The sequence below is a fragment of the Chelon labrosus genome, assembly GCF_963514085.1.
Source record: "Chelon labrosus genome assembly, chromosome: 9".
NCBI lineage: Eukaryota > Metazoa > Chordata > Actinopteri > Mugiliformes > Mugilidae > Chelon > Chelon labrosus.
The window spans coordinates 4,095,539-4,120,568 of NC_140359.1; the positions used below are offsets into that span (position 1 = coordinate 4,095,539).

The 25,030-nt window shown below is 41.3% G+C and overlaps 1 protein-coding gene across 1 annotated transcript; it reads left to right on the forward strand.

Annotated features, from left to right (window-relative positions):
* Window positions 1-1,329: 1,329 nt before the first annotated feature.
* On the forward strand, window positions 1,330-23,533 carry LOC311492720 (olfactomedin-like protein 2A). Its single transcript, XM_084551087.1, has 8 exons — window positions 1,330-1,580; window positions 8,146-8,409; window positions 10,838-10,945; window positions 11,053-11,229; window positions 11,307-11,553; window positions 15,881-16,183; window positions 16,366-16,551; window positions 19,147-23,533. The coding sequence occupies exons 1-8, from the start codon at window positions 1,512-1,514 to the stop codon at window positions 19,749-19,751; spliced, it is 1,959 nt and encodes a 652-aa protein (XP_084407213.1). The 5' UTR covers window positions 1,330-1,511; the 3' UTR covers window positions 19,752-23,533.
* Window positions 23,534-25,030: the final 1,497 nt, after the last annotated feature.

The window sequence follows — 25,030 nt, forward strand, 5'->3', positions numbered from 1 at the left end:
GGGAGAGACTGTTCAGAAATCTAAATAACATGTTTACACGCCATTGGCTTCTATTGGAGTGTTCCAGGTAGAATTTCTGGATTTCATAAAACCAGAATAAGATGTCTGCATATGCAACACAAAAGCAACAAAGTTCACAAATCATATCATAAGCAGGATACTAGTCTGCATATAAACACATTCATTTTGGAACATGTAATCCATCCATCTACAATCTTGACATGAATATTAAATTTAAAGTGTTGTCTCTTAATCTCCTGCAGATGTCTCCACTATCTGCTCTGTATCATAGCTCTTTCCCACATGTTTGAGGGCCAACCAGGAAATGTGGGCTAACAGCCCTGGGACCCTGAAGCCCCTGGGTTACTGCGTGTAAACTGTTTAGTTCTAATTTCATTGACGTTTCCCCAACTAAATCACAGCTCAGGTTCTTAAGAAACATTCACCAAGAAGAACTCACCAGAAACTCAAGCACACGGCAAACACAGTTTTTAATTCAAACCAGCAGACTTATCTGTTTCTACAGCTGATGGTGACCTGATCACAGTAGTCCATACAGGGATTGACTTTTGGACAAATTCTGCTTCTCATGCTGCTCCACACGTTTCATCAGACAATATACGTATCTGCACCAAACATGTTTTCTTAGCACTAAGCATTATGAATGTTATGCTGTAAACTGTAAACAATTAGTTTTAGCAGAATACAAAAGGATTTCATACAGGCAATACTTGCTTTATGTCTCGGGGTCCTGCATGGGGGTCAAGTGTCAATTTAACGTTAGAGCAAAATCAGTTCAGATTGTGCTTAAATTATGCACAAAATAAATCGACCACTAAATTAAAATCTTTGAAGTATTCCAGCATGGGAAATATGTGCACACTACAGAGGCATTTAGAAAACACATTGGGCTCCCGTAGCTTATTTTACATTACCGCTCAGAAGTTCCTCAAATATGTAGGAGTTGCAAGCTATCATTTTGCCAGAAGGTGGCGCCAAAGGCCCTTCAAATTTCTAATCAGTGCGGTGTTCTTCGGAAACTGCGCTCTGTTCATTACTGACCACATCCGAAAGAGACATTAATGTGGGATATCATTTGAACTGAATTAAAATGACGCTTATATGAATAAAATCAAATTTTATAGTCGGCCTTCAATGTTTTTAATTAAAGCGATCTTATATTTTTAATGCCAAACATGGTTTCCCTGTCCATGCTGGGGGACTGGATGTTTGTATGCAAACCCCTCCCATCCGGAGGACAGCGGATGATGGATGATGCGCAATGTGCGCCTGGCAAAAGTCAGAGCGCGCGGTGCAGACAGGGCGAACGACACAGCGCATTCATCCATACTGTATAGGCTACGTACAGACGGACACATAGTGTAGGATCATCCTCTGTGTGAAGTGCTAATGGGGTTTAAATAAGCGCGCCACTTCACTTAATGGACCGATCGCAGTGACTGTTGCTTTGGATTTCTGAACTTCACGCCCAGACACACTTTGAGGAGAAAATGTGGAGATACACGAACTTGTTGGCCTGTCTGCTGGTTTTGTGTAAGGACGCGTCCTCGCACAGCAAGGTAAGACGCAAAACGCACAAACGCAAACATGTGCACGCTCTTTTGATCAGAGCCAGAAATGTTTCATGACAACCTGCACCATGTTCCCTGACCGTGTCCCTCTGCTTCAGACAAATAAGCCACTGGACCAATACCCAGCATTTCCCTCCGGCCCTACCTTTAAATTTGCTGTCTAAGATTGGCAGATGGTTCGGGTTATGTGTCATTTCTCGTGATTCGAGGTAATCCTCCCAATGAAGGCTTGTGTGTGTGTGTGACACGAGTAACCATAGGTGCACGTAATTACACCTCCAGTGTGCGCAGGACCGGTGCCAGCAGAGTGTGGGAGAGATGGCACTCAGTGGGGTTACGCTAATATCTGGCTGCCCGTGTTTGTACAGCTGCTGGACTACAGTAACCCTTCACTCTCCCTCAGTCATGTATGGTGCACATTACATGAAGACCAGAGGTACTATTGCGTCAACGTTTTGCCATGTATGGTGTGTGACTGTTAACAACTGTCTGGTCTGGATACAGTCAGGGAGGCCAGATCAGTTGCACTGTAGGTCAGTGAAAGGTAAAGCCCCTCAGTTAGTGGTGGCAGTATTATCACTAGTGTAAAACATTGGCTGTGGTAGTGCTGTTAAAATATCCCACAAGTGAAAATCTTAATGCAACAGTCTGTGCCACTAACTTTGTGTCACCAGAAGAGTGGGAGCTATACAGCACATATGGCTGGAATGATCAGGTTTCTACATACGTTTGTCATGTAGTATAAACTGAATACTTAGGCCAAAATGCCAAAACACAAAAAATGTGATAAAAGGCAGACATGGATATTTCTTTCTTTTATTATTATTAGTATTATTATTTGGCAATATTCTCACCCATATCGACATTATAATGTAAAAATGTAATGTAATTTCAAGAAAAAAAAAGAGTAAATAAATGTGAAAACCAAACAGCTGGCTGTGAGAGCCATTTGGAAAAATATATTTCGATGCCCAACATCTAAGTGATTGTGTTTACTACATCAGTGGAATATGATTGTAAATAAAAAAAAAAATAAAGTAAAACCAGATGAACTAGTGTCAGTAAATGCTAACTAGTGACTGAATACACTGATTGACTTGACTTTAGGCAATATATTTAAATGTATTTCATCAAAAGCGTGATTCTTAAAGCCAACTAATTTCTTCAAGTGAGTGAGAAAGCTGCAACAAGACCATGCTTTAGTTTTGGAGATGCAGTGTCTTACTTGATTCACCAGTATTGTAATAGTGGTCTTGTCTCCTTGGGGTTTTTACAGAAGTCATAATTGATATGAATATCCCTTTACTGATTCAGACAGACCAAACACTGATTTTCCAAAGATCAGTCCAAGAAGGTGATAGACTTTGTTACAACGTCTCAGGGTTAGATACCACCCGCTGTTTTTTTGGCTCTGCATCAGTGTTACTATGTCACGTCTATCCTCACGTCTCCATTCCTCACAGTGCAGCAACAATGTCACGACGTCAGTCTCGTGGCCACAGACGCCCTGTTACTGTTACTGTAGCCAGACTGGTGACACTGGCATTAATGAAAGACAAAGCCTGCTCAGAGGAGGGCGCAGAGGGCACCAGAGGGTGGCGTGGGAACCAGCGCGTGCACCTGCTTTATGTTTTGGTTGTCAACAAACCCGAGGACAATCAGTGCAAGGTCAGCTAGGGGGTAGGGAGAAGGAGACAGCCGACTGGGACGCTCAGTCTGCCTCGGAGAGACGGCATGGCACTCAGGTGGTGGCAGAGACTAGGTCTAATTAAATATGTATGGACTTGCAGGTGCTACATGGGGCCTTATAGCAGTTGAGTGTGCATGAAATGACATTTTGTCATGTTATGTTGTGCCAACAAGACTTTAATTGGGGGTGTCACATGGGGCTTGATGAACAGTCAACAGTGTCGGTCTGCAGAGAATCAAGTCTCTGTGTTTGTGGTTAAAACAAAGTGGCAAGCTGTTGGAAATTAGAAAGACTAATAACTATTTCACACCGAGGCACTGACCAGAGGAAAGACCTGTTCTTAGCCCACTGTGTGAGGGTGAGGATTGCACAGTGTTGGGTATTTATCAAGGTCTGACATTGCTTGAACCATCAGCTATGCTACAGGATCTGTTGCAAATGGTACATGACTTCACATAGTTTCAAACCTCATGTCATCTCTGTCTGCATCATCTTTCTTGGTACATTTAACATTTTTGTGCATATATACTGCATAAATGTATCATCTTGAATTCAGTCATCCAAGTCATCTCTTTTGGTCCCTTTTTCTTTGCCCTAAATAATAAATGTGTTCACCATGGAGTTCACTGTCTGTATCAAGGAGCGGTGATAAAAATCTGCAGCTTTTTATCAGCTCTTACACATCTGTTGTAAGAAATCATCTGGGGAAAAGGCATTGGCAAGACATTGATCATTCCAGTCATTGCTGAAGTAACAAAACACACACACTAATAATTAGGGGAGTATCTCTTTGTGCTAATGAATTATAGTGTGTGGGTTTCATTAGGGAGCCACAACGACAGCTTGATTTGTATCTGTGTTTACAGAGGGATTTCACCCTTAAACATACTTATGATTTAACTGGGAGACTTGGAAAACAACCATGTTTGGAAATGTGTAAAAATCCTGTAAAATGTTTTCCTGTTTAATTTTACTATTGCAACGGATGATCTTTTGCAGGATTCATTCATTAAGTCACTCGGTATAAAAATAAAGATTCTCATGTGTCAGTCTTTCTCTTATTTTTGAGCCATCCAGGACTGAAAGTTCAGAGGGTATCTAGACACATAAGCAGACCCAGCTGGAATGTCGATGTGTACCCCCAAAAGCAGCGAGTGCTTGATAATACTTTGTCCTCAGCTAATTAACATCCCCGCGTTAATGCCGGTGGTTTTGTCCGAGCCGCTGACCCTGTGGTTCATCTCCAGACCAAAAGCTTTAATAAAATTCCGCCAAGCTTATCTTTACAGTGGCACGGTAAGCCTGTTTATCATAAGCACCTCTAATTAGATTAAGAATCAGGCGGACTCTTTGGACTGGAATGCGGGCCCCGCTTTTGGTCTTGAGTGCCCTCGACAGGAGATGATGTGAATTTTAAAGGGATAGTCCATCCTTTAAATCACAAGCTTCACAGGCTTTAGACTGATTAGAATCAATGGGGCCTTTAATGTCAACAGCTCAAAACAAAGAAAATTAACTGCAGGTCAGAATTAAGGTTTTGTTTGAGGAAGGTAAGGACATGCACCCGAGCATTCCGTACCTGCCTTCTTCACTATAGAGTTGTGATAGTACAAGCAGATATTACCAGCTGCAAAGCAGAAAAAGTTGAGGATATCCTTGTTTATATGGATGCAGCTGCAGATAGAACAGGCCGGTGCTAATAAAACCCTGGCTTTAATTCTGTGGCTTGTGAATGCAGCCTTTAATGTGGCACATCATGTGTTTTTAACAACCAGGGTTTCACTTCATCACTGTCAGGGTGTGTTAGCTGTTAAAGACTGCAGCAGTTGATCTAATAGAGCTCTCGGCGGCGTGCAGGCTCTTTTCCTTTCATTGTGCAGACATGAGTTCACATTTGAGCTGTGTTCTTTTTGACCCGAAACTTGACTGCACTTGAGAGGTCAATGCCAAAGACTCAAGACTCAAAGCATGCGTTAAATACCCAGTACTCTTAATTATTTGCAGTCTTAATTGTGTTGCCTGTTATCATGCTGATAGGTCAGCTTGGCATGAGATGCTGGATGGTCAGTTAGGCATACCAGCACATAGGATTTGACAGGAGGAGGAAGCAGCTGCTCTGACTGGCAGAAAGATTCAGATATTTCATGATAAGCTACTGCCAAATCTTTCTCCTGCAGAAAGGCCTTGAACTGTTACGGCGTAGTTCTTCTTGACTGCATATGAAGTACCAAAGTAAATCTGGCTGGAATTCCTCTGACTTCTCCAACTTACAGCAGCCTAAGCTGATTTTGCTTTGCAGTGGTTGGTGTTTGACTGGGGCTGAACAATAAGGCTCAGCAGGCCCGTAGGCATAGCCCCTGCTAAAGAAGTTTAATCTGCTAATCCACCCTGTTTTCATGTGGCTGTAGCATTTGTCAACCTGCTGCCTTTTCACTTGACATCGCTCAGGATTGGCTTAGCTCCGCACACAGGAGTCCTGCCCTGTATCAGACCCCCTCCCTGTATATCTGCTGTAATGGAGGGGAAAGCACTCTCCCCACCTCCAAGCCTTCCCCATCACTCAGACTGCATTCCTTCACTAATGAGCTCCCACCACCACCACCACCTCCACCAATGCTGCCCCCTTACCTTCACTAAGCCCACAGCTGCACTGACAAAGGCAAAATCATAACTATGGAAACCAATAACATCAGCTCTAACATGCACATGGCCACTAAGTACCTGCTGTACTTTGTTCTCTGCCGTATGTACTATAAGTTACTCTATATGTAAGCATTCCCTCTATTCTGAATCACGAATGCCAGTTAGCTCAACACGTTTAAAGTCGATAGTGGAGCAGGTTAGTGTTACCTGTCATAGCAGGCAAATTTAAAAAGGGATGCTCAAAACAGAAGCAGCAGAGGTAGAGGTAGGATCTTTTCAAACAGCCTTATGTTTGTAACTGCATGGGCCAAGTTTGTTAAGACTTGTGTTATACATTTCCAAACCTGGATAGGACAAGACTTGACATGTAATTAATATGGCTGTCATTTCACCAGACTCGTCAAAGATACACCAGAGCTGCATGTGACATTATACAAACGTTTTTGCCATTGTATGACTAGTACTCCACATAACTAATAAACTGACCCCTTAAATTTGAGGCTAGGCAATGCAATGCGAAGCACCTTAAAGCCCATTTAAGTGACACAGCAATAACCATTGTTATACTGTAAAGAATTCTCCATTAATAGTTGAAAAATTGTCATTTTGTAAGAAGACTAATATTTTGGTTTGCCAATCAGAATGGGTATGTCCGTGTGCTGTCTCATACAGATGAGGTCATATAAGTTAGTAAATCTGTGTCAGGATGTCTGTTTGGTCTGAAATCACTAAACTGCAAAGACAGACTGGTTCGTAGAATCCTACCTCTGAACTTCAGTCACATGAGGACAGGATCACAGCTCATTAATGAAGAATCTCTGTGAAGTGATACCACATGTGCGCCTGTCCTGCGGTTTATAGACGTCCCTAAATCTCACCACAGAGAGATGACAGCCCAAACTTCCTCTAACACATGATCCAACAGCCATGATCCAACAGTCAGGGTTTACACCAAGAGACAAAAACATGCAGGTAAAGGTATCGCCATGGTATTAGAAGGAGGGGGGGATGAAGGACTAACCTTCATGGTCAAACTTGTATCATGCTGTTTATTAATTTGGTGTTCCCATCAGTAGCTAAGGGTGACAGGATGCAGAGCTATTAAGACTGGGCTCAGAGCTAATATTAATGCTGCGTTATTTGCGCAAATGATGCCACTTTATTTGTTTTAGGAACATAACACACTTGGGATAGACTGTCTGTTTGCAAGGTGTTCCTGTGCTGTTTGCGTGGCAGCTCTGACTGATCTCCAAGTCTAGCAGACACAACTGCAGTTCTCTCCTCTATGTCCCTGTGTCTTTCTCTTTTTTTTTCCTCTTGCCTTTTACATTTAAGAGCTTTAGCTTTTTACATCTAATTGCATCTGTATGTGGACTTTGGCATCATACTGCGTATTTCATAAATATTGCATTCAATCTGAACGCACTTTTGTTACAGTCGGCTAACAATGGGGCAGGCGTGAGAGGTCATTTCTCTTTAACAAGAACACATTTTACTGTTAGATAAGGTATGTTGGACTTTAATTGATAGAATGGAGGAGCAGAGCTGAGTCTGCCAACTCACCATAAGCTCTTGAACATTTCATCAAATGCGTCATACATCTTTGAATTTTGGTGTGAAAGTTATCCTCGCCTTATGTCAGGTTGCACTTGTGTCGCAAGGGAAAAGCAAGGAATGTATGCTGAAGCTGCCATGCATTGCCTCTTGTTTATTAAGTAAGCCCCTGTCATCATACATTGCAGCCAAAAGCCAGCTGCTCAGCTGAATGAGTAATGTTTGTCTCTGAGGCTTTCTTCTGAGTCACACCAACTGACATTCAAAAGGAAGGGAAGCATGTGGTTATTTTTCAAGATCGCTTTCCTTCCCTTGCTTTTGTTTCATTGCAATAAAAAATGGATTCAGTATTTATAGAAGTCCAGTAGGGATTAGACTAATGGAATCGATGACAGCAAAGACCTCAGGATTTAGTGGTGGAGGAAGAAACAGTGGAGCTCAACACGCACCCTAAAAAAACTGTAACATTGTTTGTTTTGGGATAAAAACATAGTGCATATAAGGTCATTGAAATTCACTTTTGTCTTATGTCTTAAATTTTTGAAGCCCTTAACTGCTGCTTTTCAATCAGACCATAATGAAGACCCATTTCTAAGTGGTCCAAAACAAATTATTATACGGAGCATTTTCTTTTGATTTGAAAAAGGCACACATTCTGTCTTCCAGATCTTTGGGGAGACTGAGCCTGTCCGGATGACTTCAGAAGGCTCTGACTGCCGCTGTAAGTGCATCATGCGGCCTCTGAGCAAGGACGCCTGCCTGCGGCTGCGGAGTGGCAGTGTACGTGTGGAGGACTTCTACACAGTGGAGACGGTCAGCTCTGGATCGGACTGTAAGTGCTCCTGCACGGCCCCGCCGTCCTCCCTTAACCCCTGTGAGAATGAGTGGAAGATGGAGAAGCTGAAGAAACAGGCCCCTGAGTTACTAAAGGTGAGGAGATGGATGCTTTTTTACACATTTGCCTGGTAGGAGTCATTCATTTAAGAAACAATCCTGTACACTACTTGCTGAACACCAGACAACAGACAGACACATTTACTAACTAGCTAGTTAACACAGTGGAGCACTCAGCTGGTAAAGACCCAGATATTTCCTTTACTACTTTGATAAATTTCAATCAGGCTTTCGACCTCACCACAGTACAGAAACAGCTCTCATTAGAGTGTTGAATGATATAAGGTTGAACACTGACTCAGGCAAGGTGTCAGTTCTGGTCCTGTTGGATCTCAGTGCTGCTTTCGACACTGTAGACCACAGTATACTGCTGAACAGGTTGGAAACCTGGGCAGGACTCAGCGGAACAGTACTAGATTGGTTCAGGTCCTACTTGGAGGAGCGGAGTTATTTTGTGACCATTGGAAGCTATAAATCCGATCCAGTGGCTATGACATATGGAGTTCCTCAGGGGTCAGTTCTTGGACCCCTTCTGTTCAGCCTATATATGTTGCCTTTGGGTCAAATTATCCAGAATTCAAATGTCAACTATCATAGTTATGCAGATGACACACAGATATATCTTGCATTGTCTCCAGATGACTGCAGTCAAATAGAGTCATTGTGTCACTGTTTAGAGAAAGTCAAAAATTGGATGAACCAAAACTTCCTGCAGTTAAATCAAGAAAAAACTGAGGTCATTGTTTTTGGCAATAAAGAGAAGAGGGTTACTGTCAGTAAACACCTTGAGTCACTGTCTCTAGAAACTAAAGACCAGGTCCGAAACCTTGGTGTGCTGATAGACTCAGATCTGACCTTTAACAGTCATATCAAATCAATCACCAAAACAGCCTTTTATCAACTTAAGAACATATCCAGAATTAAGGGCTTCATGTCGCAAACAGATCAGGAGAAGCTGATTCATGCTTTCATTTCCAATAGACTTGACTACTGTAACGGTCTTCTGACTGGACTCCCCCAAAAAAGTATCAAACAGCTGCAGCTCATCCAGAACGCTGCAGCTCGAGTTTTAACCAGAACAAAGAAATCAGAGCATATCACCCCAGTTCTTAAGTCTTTACATTGGCTCCCAGTCAGCTACAGAATAGATTTTAAAGTTCTGCTACTGGTTTACAAATCACTGAATGGTTTAGGTCCAGAATACATGAATGACATGTTAGCAATGTATAAACCCAGTCGAGCTCTGAGATCGACTGACTCAGGTCAGATAGTGGAGCACAGAGTTAAAACCAAACACGGTGAAGCAGCATTTAGCTGTTACGCTGCACACAAATGGAACAAACTACCAGCAGAGCTGAAATCAGCCCCAACTGTAAGCACTTTTAAATCCAGGTTAAAAACATTTCTTTTTTCATGTGCATATGGCTGAGCCCTTTTAAATCATTTTAAATCGTAATCTTGGATTTACACTGTAAGTCCTCTTAATCGTTTTAATATATGTATAATATAATACACTTTTCTTTTTCTTTTTTCTTTTTTCTTTTTCTTTGTTCTTGCTTTTAACTGTGTGTTCTAATTTGTTCTGTTTTTATGTAAAGCACATTGAGTTGCCTCTTGGTATGAAATGCGCTATATAAATAAAAATGCCTTGCCTTGCCTTGCCTAGAGACCAAAAACAGAGCTAAAAGAGAGTGAATATCGGACTGAACCAGCCGTGTATTTGGAGTTGTATTTTGGGCCAACTTGTAAATTATCCCACTTGGCCCAAAACACAACTCCAAATACACGGCTGGTTCGGCTGTCTTTTAAACAGTAGACTAAATATCTGCGGTTTTGGACTGATAGTTGGACAGTACGATCAATTTGTAAACATTTACTTAAGTTTTAAGTTTTTTCACTATTTTGTGGCATTTAATTGAAATCAAATAAAATGGACTGAATACTGCAGGAGTTAAGTAGTACTGGCACTTACAAAACAACAAGAAAATCATTCAGCTGATCAAAGAGGCCTTTCCGTTTTCTAGGTCTTCGTCATTCTTTAATTCTCTTTAACATGTCACATTGGCATGCACATGCCTACCACACATACTAAAAGCACACGTACATTTTTCAGAAGGGTGGAGCATGCGACGTACAATATGAAACAAAAGGTAGTTCCAGACGTTTGATCAGACTTCGCTTTAACCTATAGATTAACCCAGTAAATCAAGGCTGAAGGCAGTGATTACACTGTAAACGAAAGGTCCAAAATGGCTGAGATGCTCTCAGAATGAACCTTAAACTCAATGCATTTGCCTGTCTATTGGGCTGAGTGTGGATGTCAATAACGGCAATCAGAGTAAATGTTTGGGGAGGGCACTCAAGGTATTACTGCAATTGAACAGAGGCACATAAAACTGTCGGTTTCTCTTCAGGAGATGGTGAATAATGTTAGTTTTTCTCCTTTTATGGCATGAATGACCAGCTCCAATCTATGGTGGACCTCCTCGAGGGAACACTTTACAGCATGGATCTAATGAAAGTCCATTCCTACATCAACAAGGTGGTGTCTCAGATGAACACCCTTGAGGAGGTAGGAAAAAGCCACACTCACCTCATATATAATTATAAAGAAAGGTTTGCTAGGAGATGAGCTACTGGGAAGAGATTTATTTGATTATGTTATTTTATCTGTTGTAGACAATCAAGACAAACCTTACAAGGGAAAATGAGTTTGTCCGTGACAGCATGGTGAGCCTCACCAACCAGTTTAAGAGATATGAGAACTACTCCAACATTATGATGAGCATCAAGAAGGAGATCTCCAGCCTCAGTCTGCAGCTGCTACAGAAAGACTCATCTGAGAACAAAGCACAGGTCAAGAGCACACCAGCACATATAGAACTCAAGTCTGATAATGCAAGTGTCCTGACATAACCTGAATGCATTCACAGGACACAAATGACGAGAAAACTAAGGAGGCTGGAAAAATACCCAACAAAAAGACCCCTGCTGCCAAACCCCCTCCTAAATCACCCAAAGAAAAGATCGTCAAGCCCAAGAAAGAGGTCATTAAACCTGGTAAACCGGTCAAGCCTGACGCTACGGCCAGACCCAGGGTAGTTGGCCACCAGCCTGGTGTGGTGAGGGGCATCACATACTACAAGGCTTCCAAAACCAACGATGATGAACACAGAGGAGGTGAGAGTTTCAGCTTGGCTTGGACATTCTGCATATTTTCCCAGCATAGTGGTGTGTTCATAGATGACCACTCTCCATGACCTAAAGCAAACAATATGCTCACACTTTAACTGAGTTTGCACTCCCATCTGTGTGCGATCATCTGTGTTTCATCCATTGTGGGTGTTGAAAATGATCCAAATTAGTTTCTTCCTCAATCTAGTCTGACCCCACATGGCTCTTTGCGGGATCAGGATCAACCATCAGCGCGGAAGCAGAGTCTTTATAAAGTGGATTTAGTTTCCAGTAGAGGACATTATTAAGTTTTCCGGAGACGTTGTTTTACACAAGTGTGAGATAAGGCTGTGATTGTATTGCAAACTTTACACTTAAGTGCAAGGCAATAAAACAGGGAATCCATTGCTGTGTGGCACACAATACAAGATTGATTCTGGTGTTGTTTTTGGCAAAGCTGGTCTAGTGAGCACACAATTGGATTGCTGGTGCATTCAACGAGCAGGAAACCCAAATCTTTTATTGACAAATTACATGGAGCTGATGGAATGCTGTCTCAATGCAACGCTGCCATGTCCATGACATGCCTCAGCTTCACTCCTCACAATAAAGAGTGGGGACCCTCACCAATGCAGAGAAAACATTTCCTGACTCATTCCAATCCTCTTTAAATCTAGTTGAGTGAATAGGTATGCTGCGTTTGCACAGGGCACGCGCACATAACGCTGTCAGACCATGTGTTCTGCCATGTATGTGAATCTGAGAGCCCAGCCACCCCTGTCAAGTCACTGAAACTGTCTGGCTGCATTTCCATAATCTCTAGCAAAGATTTGATCCCGGGACCAGGAGAGGTGGGTGCACCTGCATGCTTTGTGGCACTCAAATGTGGATCAGCTGCGAAAATCTAGAACGCATATGGATAAACTGCACTGACATGCTATAATCAGAGGTATAAAAACATCACAGTGAACTCTGTGCTTGTATGAACAATCAAAACAAAGCAAAACTTTGTGTGCAACTACTTACTCTTATTGCATTCAACTGGCACATGCACAGATGACACTCTTGCTGTGCAGAAGTTCTCAAATCTTGAGCCACACACAGACGTCAGCAGAGAGTCAAAAAATGATGGAATTTCCTTCGGGCAGACTCTTTGAACCATTTCAGAAATGCAGAAACTGTAACTTTGCCATAAGGCAGTGATAACAAGTGGAAAACTTTCAAGTACCATGCTAATGCAGTGTTCCCAGGTGAAGTGCAAGGTACCACTGTGAAGCATGTGGAGGAAAAAAACATTGCACAACATTAGGTGAACTGGAAAAATAGGCAGAAACAGTAGCCTCCAAAAGGAATAAAATCAAACGGGGGGGGGGGGGGGGGGGCTTGGCCATTCACCCCCTACATGAGTGTATTTATGTACTGTATTTAACATGGAGGCCTGCATTTCCATCTCCTTTAGAATTCATCTTAACTGTGCCCATGTACTGACAGATGTGGTTGTCCATTCACCCTATCCTTGTGAACAATATATCTTAATCCCTTCTTGAGTAGATTTCTTCAAATTTGGCACAAATGTTATCTTGGATTTCAGGAAGGTCACTGTTAATTTTTAAAACAAATTTTTGCCTACAACACTAGAAGTCATGTGGTAATTATTTCTAAATTCTACGCAAATAGGATCAAATGTGATGACATTTGTTGTTGGTCATGTCACTCTTGACAGACAAAAATGGGAACTGCAACCTGACTAGCTGGTGGCTTTTCCCTTTAATTTCATCACACTCAGATGATGCTCAGATGACTATGTTGCTGGAACTCTTCTGTCCATTACAACATAAAACATGCCCAACGATTTGATTGACCACCTTCGTTCGTGTGTGTGCTCCAGATTAAAAAAAAATAAACTCAGCATTAACAATAATGATTGTGATTTAAACACGAAAGCCTCTGACAGCCAGGACAAAGGTGGACTGCTGGGACTTTTCCTTGTTAAAGAGTGCTGAAAAAGTGAAGGGACTGAGGGACTCCAGACATACAGCAGACAAGCATTCTGAACTGTACCTTTAAATGCAAATCTGTCTCTAGCAATTAGTCACAGAATTTAAATGAAACAAAGAAAACCAAAGCCCAAAAGAGCTGAGCATTCCACAATCAGGGAAGGAACTATCGTACAGCAGTAAGAGCAGACTGATCTGAACCAAATGCAGTACAATGTTCTTTTTGCGAAGATCGAAAATTTGACCTGCAAAACTGCCAGCAGTCATATCGAGCATTAAAGAGGGGACATATGGGTTAAAACATACTAAAAAGTGCCAAGGCCCTTTAACATGACTTGAAAATCTTCATCATGTAATCAAAATGCTTCAAGCATGTCTTTGATCTGTGTAGGCTAAAAGTAGTACAGTCTGTGTCCCATCTGCTTTACAAAACCTGGTTGGGTTCCCCAACTGGTGACAATTAGCTGATGTCCTCTTTCATGTGCCCTCCACTCAGCAACACAATGTTTTGAACCAGTATGTTTTTCTAGATTGGTTTGGGAATTTCAGCCACATCAAATTCCAGGAACAACTTCTTAAAATGATTAATGGCTTTCTAAAAACCAAGAGCTGTCAACTGTATAAAACCTTCTCATACTATTCTTCTTTCTACAAGCCCATATCAGGTCCATGTGTTTAAAGTATGAGGGTAAAGAAGATGCTCACTTATGTAGCACTGCTGCAGTCTCTTCCACATCTGTCTGACATCTGTGCTGCCAGACAGATGAGGACCAGAAGGAGACGGCCTTTGAGACAGTCTGATACAGAGTTATTTTACCGTGGGACCTCGAGTACCTACAGAACACTGGATCTACAAAGAAAGAAGCACATATTATTAAAAAATAAAATAAGGATCCAGTAAAATGTATCCAATCCGTCTCAGGCAAGATTTTAGACAATCAAAGGCCTGAGTACACTTCAGAGAAATTAGGTGTACAATGTGCTGTCCTCTTAAAGCAAAGACACTTAAATTAATCTTTTGAATTTATTTCAACAATAATGATCTACATCACTTTTGTCTGTTAAGGTCCTCAGTCATCCAGGTTTTGGTATAACCAAAAAACGTTAAAGAAACCTCCAGTGCAGTTGCCTTGATGAAGAAAGGTATAAATATATAAATAAAAATAAAACAAATGTTGAAAAAAATAACATGAAATAAAACAAATTAAAAAGCGATGCATGCAAATATAGAAATAAACCAATATAAATTAGAGACATTTTTCCATCAGTAGAATTTCATTTCATCATGTAGTTAGCTGTACATTTCTTTGTCTTTTTTTGTTCTTCATATTACAAATGGGGTTTACAACACTCTCTGCTCAGAGCTCAGAGAACTTACAATACACTGGCCTCTCACTATCTCAGTAGGAGTCCTGTTTTGTTGCCACTCTGCTACCCTTTCCTTTTGTAAAACTGACACTAATTTATAGTGTTACAAAATGCGACATGATGCTGTTTGCCACTGTTTGACCAGCTTCTAAAGAAGAAGTAGTAGGAGGGCAGCAGAATAGCTTTTCACAGCCCGTGTGTGATTCCACAGATAGTTGCAGTTCATTGCTAAACACTAACACATTTCCACTTGGTTTTATTAATGAAATAAAACTTTAATAGTTGTTGTTCCGGACAGACATTTCATTGCGAAATAAATAAATAAAAAGAAGAAGAAGAAAAAATGAGTGAACATTTATGCTTATATTTTTATAGAGACAAGTGTACACTGGCTGCTAGACAATGTGAACGCCTTCTAAATTCAAGCACGCAGACTTGAACACTATCAGCTGAAAACTGTGGTGGGAGCTGTAAAAACATTCTGAAAAGCATTTGGCACACATTTCTGTTGACAGCAACGTGCTGCTTGAATAAACTTGATTAAGAAATAAGCTGTTAGGCAGCTGAACGGGGAAGATTAGGAAGGAATGAGGAGAAAGAAATGGAGAGGAGAGAAGTTGGTTTTATGTGGGCGTTGCATTGCTAATGAGAGATTCTGCAACACAGCAGGCTATTAAATGTCTGCCCTTTGGGGAGCTGCACACTGAATACACAGGGAGCAAAAGAGAGTCAAAAGGCAGTCTAGTTAAATTTTAGAGAAATTATCTCTACCCATTCCTGCGTCATTCCAGTACCCATCACTAACAAGAACAAGAGGCTGTTTGTGTGCAGCTATAAAAAGCTAACAGTGTTACTTTCCTACCTCACCACTCAGCATCAGGGCTTCCTGATCTTGTTTGGAAATCTGGTGTGTTTGTAATGAAGAGTTATAGATATCTAATTCTTCTATCCCCTCTCTTCCATCTCAGACCACTCTGCCAAAACGTACACGGTCCATCACGTCACAGAAAAGCAGTCTGAGGATGGAGGGGCTGAAATGGTCCTGGAAGCAGTGGAGGCTACAGTACCTGAGCCCAATGACCCCACTGAATCTCCCACTACTACAACTACAGCCACCACCACAACCACTAGCGCCGCAACCTCCACCGCTACAATGCCTCCTACTACTACGACCACCCAAAGTACACCAGCAACTGAAAGACCAGCTCCGACAATTGTTCTGGTGCTGGACAACTCCAACAACAACAGTCGACCCACTCTCCACAGAGCAGGTATGTGCTGAATACCTCACAGTATTTTGTTGCAGGCCGTGACTGCAGTGGTTTAGGGGCAAATGAGCGTGTCGTTTCACTCTGCCAGGACATGTTTGAGTGTGAAATTGATTTAAGCCCATGTTAATGCAAGTCCTTCTTTCCCAGGCGTACATGTTGAGTGTTGTGCTTGTTACTTCTAGGAAAGATCCTCAACTGTGAAGGGACTCTTGCGTCCATTGAGCAGCCAGAGAAGCAGCACAGTTATGGGCGCAATGAAGGAGCTTGGATGAAGGATCCCCTGGCTAAGGACTCCAAGATCTACGTCACCAACTATTATTACGGCAACAACCTTGTGGAGTTCCGCAATTTGGACAACTTTAAGCAAGGTATGCTGCAAAAGATCTGGACTATCGCTGTGTTTAAGCTTGAGACTTTGTGCCTCAAGCGTAAATACTCAACAAACTAGGATTACCTATTATTTAGCAATCTCAGATTTTTAGTTCAGCTTCCTACATATATCAACAGACTGTATCCTAAAAGATCAGGTTTGAATTATATACTGAAGGACCAAAACATGATGAAGGTGCCCTGAAGTATTTGGCACCAAGAAATTAGACACACTATGTCCTGAAAGCTGAAATTGAGGTTGCCATAGATTTAAACGTATTCCAACGTATCCATCAACGCCCTGTCTCAAGTTTATGGTTTGTCCCACAAGGCTTATCATTTTGGAGGCAGTCCGACACTGTTGTCTGGCCCTTGTTCAAGTCTTTGCACACTCATTTGTCCCACATCCAACACAATTTCAGCAAGAACTGACTGTTCACTTACCGACTAATATTTCCAGACAAAGACCTTGGCACTCGATGTCGTTGTTACAATGTTACTGGTCTTACTGGAAAGGAAAAGACTATGGTCTTCCTTCAGTTTTCTTAACCCTTAAATATTTTTATTACGCCTGAAAAAACATGTTGTTAGTACAACATTTCCTTGATCCACAAACTGATGATCGAAGGTATGCAACCCGAATGTTAACACTCTTTACCAGTTTCAGTCGGTACCTGTCTCCTATCAGCATGAACCTTACAGAGACTTTGTCAGACAAAATAAAATTTGACTGTTTTGCTCGATCACCAAAACTAAGACTGTAAAAACTCAAACACCGAGAGAACATTAATATACAGCAAAGCACTGTCTAACCACATCCAAACCACTCATTTAAATGTTTGCATGCCATAATGCAACTAATTTCTCAGATTTGAAATATATAAAGCCAGCCATTTTTATTAATGTTTAAGGTGACTTAATGTTGTTGTAAGGTAGGATTGATTTTAATATGTTCACACTATTTTTGTTGCATACAGGCAACTTAAAGTTTCATAATCTTCCCAACGTATTGGCCCAGCTCTCATATCACCTTGTTTTAGTGCATAGCTATGTTTTCTTTAACAACATCTGTGACATTGATTCATGTTGATTATCCAATGAGTTATCAGAGATTGATGAGATCTGTGGAATGCAGGTCTTGTTTGTTTCACGGCTCTGGTGGGTGGGAAAATCCACTGCGTCCAAATCCAAATCAACTCAGGAACCGGATTACACTCTTTAAGAGAGTTAAGATGATCTCCCCTCGTAGGACTTGGCTTGTTGATCTAGATGTGTTTGGACAATGGGCTTTCTTAATGCACTTACATGTGAGGTGTCCTGCAGTGAAGTGAGCTCACAGCTGTGTGCGGATGACTAGGTATCTCAGTGAGTGGCGGTGACGCCTGCTGTTCTCTGACATGTGCTCTGGCCTTTCCTTTGAACTAGGCACAGCAGAGAGGGATTAAAAGTGTGGGTTGTCCTTAGGGATGGGGCTGGTGTGTGGGAAGGAGCATATGGGGGGTGTTCTACTGCACATTGTTTTTGTCCTTTACTGGCTTTCAGTTATCATCATTATCTAAATCAGACTTCCTGAGCTTAGAAAGTTAGGACAGCATATAGGATGTGATTAGAAAATGACACCAATAGTACAGAGTGTGTTTGTTCAGGAGTGAACTCCTAAACAAACTGTGGCATTGTCACGTGAAGCCAGTGTGTATACAGTCTGACATTGTAAAAACAGTGTCATTGGATTTATGAAGGCCATAATATCAGCTTAGCACGAACAACTCCATGTATCCAATTCATAATAAGTAACGCATGATGTATCTCCCTTGCTCCGAAACATCCTGAAAGGGTTTATTTTACTTTGCAATAATGACCCGCTCACTATCCTGTTGGCAGTAGATCAAACACACGAGTCATTCTAACTATTTCAAAAGTCATGTTTAGCACATGTTGGCCCCTCTTGACCATCTTGCAGACCTGTCGTCTGAGTCAAGTCTAAGACAAGTGTCATTGTAGCATAAATGCAAAATGCATGTATGTCAGGCCAGAGCATTTGAATGTTTGAGCATTTTCTTTTCAAAGTTGCATTATTAGTGGTAATTAATTACAAATATAATACATATATGTATGGCTTTGCAAAACTGATGGCCAGGTCAAAAGAAATCAAAATACTCCATCTTCCAACTAGAAAATGAAGCTAGATAATTACCATGATTGTCATGATTATTGCATCCTTTAAAGTTAAAGCCGGATTTTGAAAGAAGAAGTAATAAAAAGTGTCAGACAGATTCACTTCTCGACTGAAGTGAACTGTAGAATAGACATTGTGATGTCAACTAAAAATGTTTATTAAGGGACATTTGGTCTAATGTTTATGCTCTATGTCCTGATATAAAGAGGGTGTCTGGAGCTCAGGGCATAACTGGCATAACAGATCCTTCCACAATGACAGGTTCTGGCCTTGAAGGAGGCAGATTGCATCAGACGAGACACAATGCTATGCGATTTCGCAACAGAATGTGTTTCTTGGCAAATGAGAATTGTGTATTCAACCATTGTACGTAACAAGCAAGCTAACATAAAGTTCAAAATTTCCTTTTTCCTTCTAGGGCGTTGGGGCAACCTTTACAAATTGCCTTACAACTGGATAGGCACAGGCCATGTGGTTTACAACGGAGCTTTCTACTACAACAGAGCCTTCACCAAGAACATCATCAAGTATGATCTGAGGATGCGGTACGTGGCAGCCTGGACACTGCTGCATGACGTGGTTTACGAGGACACCACCCCCTGGAAGTGGAGGGGCCACTCAGACATTGACTTTGCAGTGGACGAAAGTGGCTTGTGGGTGATCTACCCTTCCATGGACTATGACTACAGCCAGCAGGAGGTGATTGTCATCAGTAAACTGGATCCTGGAGACCTATCCTTGAAAAAGGAAACCACCTACAGGACAGGTCTTAAGAGGAACTCTTACGGAAACTGCTTCATCATCTGTGGCGTCTTGTATGCTGTCAATGTGTACAATCAGAAAGACGGCGAAGTGAACTATGCTTATGACACCCACACTAACACTGAAGCCATTCCACGCCTCCCCTTCACCAATGAGTACTCCTTCACCACCCAGATTGACTACAACCCCAAGGAAAAGGTTTTGTATGCCTGGGACAATGGCCATCAGCTCACATATCGGGTAAACTTTTTGGACCAGTGAGCTCAGTAAATTTGTACTACAGATAAGCTCAAAGTAGGCCTGCCAGTTTGGCACATAAATAGAAAGAGGAATCTCAGTATTTGACAGCCTAGAAGCAGCCATATTGGACTCAGCAGGGCAGAGGATGAACCTATACCAGCCTTCCAATACCAATGCATGCTCCTCAAACACCTGACCTCACTGTGTACCTGACACACATGATGCGACTGTACAATATGTTGATAGAATGGAGAGGAAACAGTGTATGTTATCTCACAGGTTGAGTGCATTTAGAAGCATCAAAATTTCTCCACTGTCATTTATGACATGTCCACAGGTTGGTTTAAGACCAATTCATGCTTTCCTCACCTGCATGTCAGGAAGGCTTAGTATGACCTAAAATTCATTACTAAAACTGCACAAGGGCACACAAGTCGCGTACAACTCCTGGTGGGAAGTCATTCTGCAGCAAGAATATGCAAGGTTGTGTTTTTGATGGGAAGGCAACTTACTCCAGCTAAAGGTTACAGGCTCTGATATGAGTAGCAATGACCTACAGAATAATACAATTAATAACCAGTATGTTAATTAATAACCCTAAATTGTAATAACAATGTCCACAGCCTGCATTCAAAGTCTACATGCCGAAACCATGAATTGGCCTTTTCTAGAAAGAGCATTTTTGACACCAACTATTTGTTTCTGTTTGAACTTGTTGAAGTTTGCATTTTGGATGTATCATTTTGATAAACTTTGTTTTGCTGTGTTTTCTTTTTTGCTTGCTTTCTTTGTTGGTGTGATGGGAGCTTACTTTCCTGCTAGCGTAGTGTGGCTACATTAAGCAACCATCATTTGGCCTCCTAATCTTAAGTAATTACAGTTGTATCTAAGTGTTATCTGGTATCCCATTGCATGTAAGTCAACCTGTGAGATTACATCTGCCACTTGAGCAGTTCTGCTTCCTGGTAATGTTTGGAAAACTTAACTGATGCCCATCTACTCCATCCTGTCACCAAGCACTTTGATGAATCTGCTTTGATTATTCTTCCGGCCTAATAATGCTATCTGTCTCTATACCATTGACAATGTTTTGAGAGGTGTGTTGATTATATTATGAACTCCAAAAACTAATGCACACACATTTCTAAGCTTTTTAAAGGTTTGTATATATACATGAATTAATTTGACAGTATCATACAACCATTTTGTTAAATATCTGTATACAGCTTTTGCCATTTTAATAACATTTGCATAACCACTACATTTATTGTAATTGTTAAGTATTTTAGTATTTTTACCACAATGCACATTAACAAGTAAGATCAATCATGCCAGAAGGTGCAGCGCACCATTAGTGTCCTCACTTTAATGTTTTAAAGCTTTAAGACACATGAGGTAACTTTATTCATAATCCATTCTTGAATTATCAGGAGGGCTTATTTTTAGTTCATTTGTGACAGAAGTCATTTTTCAGGTCTTTGTACAGAAATAATAATGTCATGAAATGCAACACGGCACTTGAAACCAGTTGTGTGTGTGTCTGTGCCATGAAATAAAACTTCCATTATAAAAGTGTGTTGTAAGCCTCGTAAATCAGTCCACAGTGTCCATTAAATGCCATGGGATAGCAGGACCCGCCTTGACCACCTCGTGTTCAAGTAATGATGACCAGTGACTGATTTCTGGGCAACAGAACTCTCATGAGCTGTGTTCAGTTCTGGGGTAAAGGTTGCCATGCTTTGCTTGATCTCAGTCCCAAAATACACAATGAGCCGCCCTGGGTCATCGTAATAAGGCCTGCATTCTTGGCTGGGATGAAAATCTTCAACTTCAGCTCAAAGTCATGCAATCCTGGAGGGAGACACAGAAATAAACCAAAAGCCCACTGGTGGGTGTGGTACTTCCATGCATGTGGTCCTCATTTGACAAAATCAACTCCCCAAGTCTATTTAAAGAAGATCTCAGTTCAGAGTTTTTCACTCAGACACTGAAGTTCATTAATAGCTGTAGGGCAAATGTTGATGAGTGAAGCGCTAATGGTGTGTCTAATCCTGAACTCTGTCACAAAATGTTGACATGGTGTAATGGAACAATAATGTTTATGCTAGCTGTGGTGATGAGCACTGACAATTCACATGACCTATGCTACTTTGGTCCCAGGGCCTAATTGCCAACACAAAAGCTCTCCTGAGGCCTAATCAAGACTTGGCCTAATCCTGTGCACATTAGCAGGGCCTCCTGTTTACCACCATCACATACTCATCATGTACCATCATGCCCTTGCAGTACCCCCGATGTAAAGCTTTTGTTCCCATTTTACGTGCCACTGCAGAGCCAGAATCTGCGCTATTGAGCCATATCTTTTTATGTTTAATAAGTAAATGGGCTAACGTAGGAAGTTGCTCTCATCGCACACCCCCTCACGGGCCTCTGCTATGCCGAGGTCTCCCATTATGGGGACCTTCCATTGCATGATCCAACCACATTCCCGAACACACACCCAGCCCTGCAATAATTCATCAGGGCCTCTGAGTATTAATCTCATTATAAACAAGGATCCATAATGCTGAAGTGTGCGACATTACTAGAGTCACTGTGAATCTGATGAGTCGACCTGATAAAATCATAACAGACAATTCTGTAAATTTTCAAACTCTGTATCTAAACACTCACCTGGCATTACATTGATGAGATGAGCACAGGCCGTAGGACTCATCCACAATGTTTCGGACTTGAGTTTTAAGTTGGTACTTTATCCTGACTCAGGATGTGCGAAATGCATGAACTTTGTGGAGCACTGCACATTTTTGTCATGGACATCACTGAAACTATTGAGATCCAGTAAGGTTTAAATTTAGAGCTCTCTGCATAACCATATTGCAAACACCAGTGCTCCCCATGAAGTATGTGTACATGGAAATGGGGCTCGTGACAGCTCTAGTGTTGTGCTAAACTTCAATGTGACTTTAATTAAAAGCCTTTTGGGTTATTTCCTGTAGCAGTCAGCTAAGACAAAGGGTTGGCTGAACAGGATGTAGGAGCAGATCAAGGACAGTGAACATGCAAGCCACCCTTTCAAAGCTGCATAGAAATGTATGCTTGGTCAACCTTCTGTCAACCTCCTAAGCTTCATGAAATCTCATGTGTAAAATAATCCCCCGAGGGTCTAATACTCAATAACAATCCAATTATGAAGTGCTTTTCTCTGAGCTTGTCTATGTAAGCTGGCACACACTCAGTAAGGCCCCATGTTCTTTTGTAGAGGGGGCTTTCCTGAAGTTTAGGCTAGTGACTGAGGAATACACTAAAGAAGGCCATTGTATGAAATACAATGGAGGCCTTTGGAAATTATGGAGGAGGAGTGGTTGTAGCAAGACCTCACATCAACATTTTGCAGCAGAGGCGCAGACGATTATGCCCCTAAACACCCACTGATTTTGGCATGTGATTGAGGCAAAACACTGCGGGGCATAAACAAATCTGAACAAGGATTATCTCTGCAATTCAAATATTCTTCCAAATACATCCATGAGAGATAAAGTGTTGAACTCTTGCCCATGCTGCAGTTTGTTGTGAACACAATAGAGGCTTTCAGATTAGATTATAAGAGGTACTCTGGCAAATATAAAGAGCCTTGCATAAAACACCAAGAAGAACCTAAGATACTCTTCCAAAATAGATAAAAGAGACCTTTTTAATGTTTTGGCAAGGAAGCAAGCTCCAGCTGTCCCACTCTGGTGACAGGGAAGTACATCTGCCAACAATCAAGAACAATAGAACTGTGCATCTGGATGAATGCTTTGTATTGCTTTATTTACATTATAAGTTATTAAAGTAATAGATTCATAAATGAGAAGATAAACTGAGCTGAACTGAGAATGCATTCTTTCAAATGCATTCGAACCAAGCTGTATACACTGTCAGTGTAGCACCAGATCCTGATTTACTGCTGCAGGTGGAGATGAAGGCATTTGTCTTCCACATTTTTCCAGTCAGACATACAGTATTCCTTTATTGCTTTCCAGAAGTCAGAAGCTCAAGACTGAGTCCAAGTATACTCTAATAATAAAGTCTGAGTAAGATTATTTTGTCAAAGTTTTTATTTTGTTCATATATTTAGTCATGGCAACGATACCTGGTAGATAAAAAATTGTTTTTGTGTAGTTCATTATAGATATAATTATCTCATAACAATGGTATGTATCAGGATGACAGATGATAAGTGGACAATACCTTCTCATGGATAGATTCAGATTCAGGTTTATTTGTCAATTGCAGGATTAACACTATTAACAGGGTTAATAGTGCAATGAAGTGTTGTGGATGAGATAACTGGTCAGTCCAGCCATAAATAGTAAGAGCAAAAACAAAACAACAGTATAATACTAAAAAAGGAGCACAGAAATGACAGAATTAACAGCATACTTACAAAGGTGACAAGTGGGATAGTGTGTTGGATGTAGGAGAAATAGGCAGGGGTAACGACCTGAGCCACTTTGACCATGGGCGAACTGAAAAAAGCCTACACCAGTGTGCATACACTTTTGAATGTTTTTCCAAAATACTTGTATGTATTCATGTACTTCTCCTTTGTATGTTTTTCTGTACACTTATGCAAAGTTAGTGTGTTCCCTTACATGTTTGAATTGCGGTTTGTTGTATGTTTAATACCCCCCACCATCCCACCCCCATCTGCACTTAATGTTTTGTTTTTTGTTCTGCTCTCGCAGTGGCCCATGCTCCCCAGAGCAAGGATTCAAGTTTCATTGCACATACCCCATCATAAACTCCAGGTCATCTCCAAGTCTAAATGTTATCTTTATCAGTGTCTCAGTTACTGTGCTAAACACACTTACACACACTGGTGCTCAGAGCGAACAAATTGGTATCTATCAGTGGGATCACATCATGTGACTCTACCAGGACGTTTCTTCTCTTCTCTGAACAACACTGATGACTGTTTTACAAGCCAGACCCTGACAGAGAAATCCCCTTGAAAAAAAATAATCTACAAATGACTTCCAGACCACGTTAACACTGGCAACATCTTATCTGCTTATTTTTGAGAACCAAAATAACAAATATATAGAAAACTATATTGATGTTATGATGGCTCAGCATGAGATGGAAAAGAGAACCGGAACGTGTCGGGACGGAAAACATGACGATGGCTGTAGCGGAGGGTTCAGGAGTGACCTGAAGTTGGTTTAAGGCCAACAACAATGTACTGCAGGGTTCAGTCAACATGAGGACTAATGCAACCCACACAGTCACTCAGTCCATCCCAACAGCTGCCCATG

Excerpts from the sequence above, each read along its gene's own strand:
- LOC311492720 (XM_084551087.1), top strand. The coding sequence starts at position 1,512 with ATGTGGAGATACACGAACTTGTTGGCCTGTCTGCTGGTTTTGTGTAAG. Across the intron at positions 1,581-8,145 it reads ACGCGTCCTCGCACAGCAAG|ATCTTTGGGGAGACTGAGCC; the intron begins GTAAGACGCAAA and ends TCTGTCTTCCAG. Across the intron at positions 10,946-11,052 it reads AGATGAACACCCTTGAGGAG|ACAATCAAGACAAACCTTAC; the intron begins GTAGGAAAAAGC and ends TATCTGTTGTAG.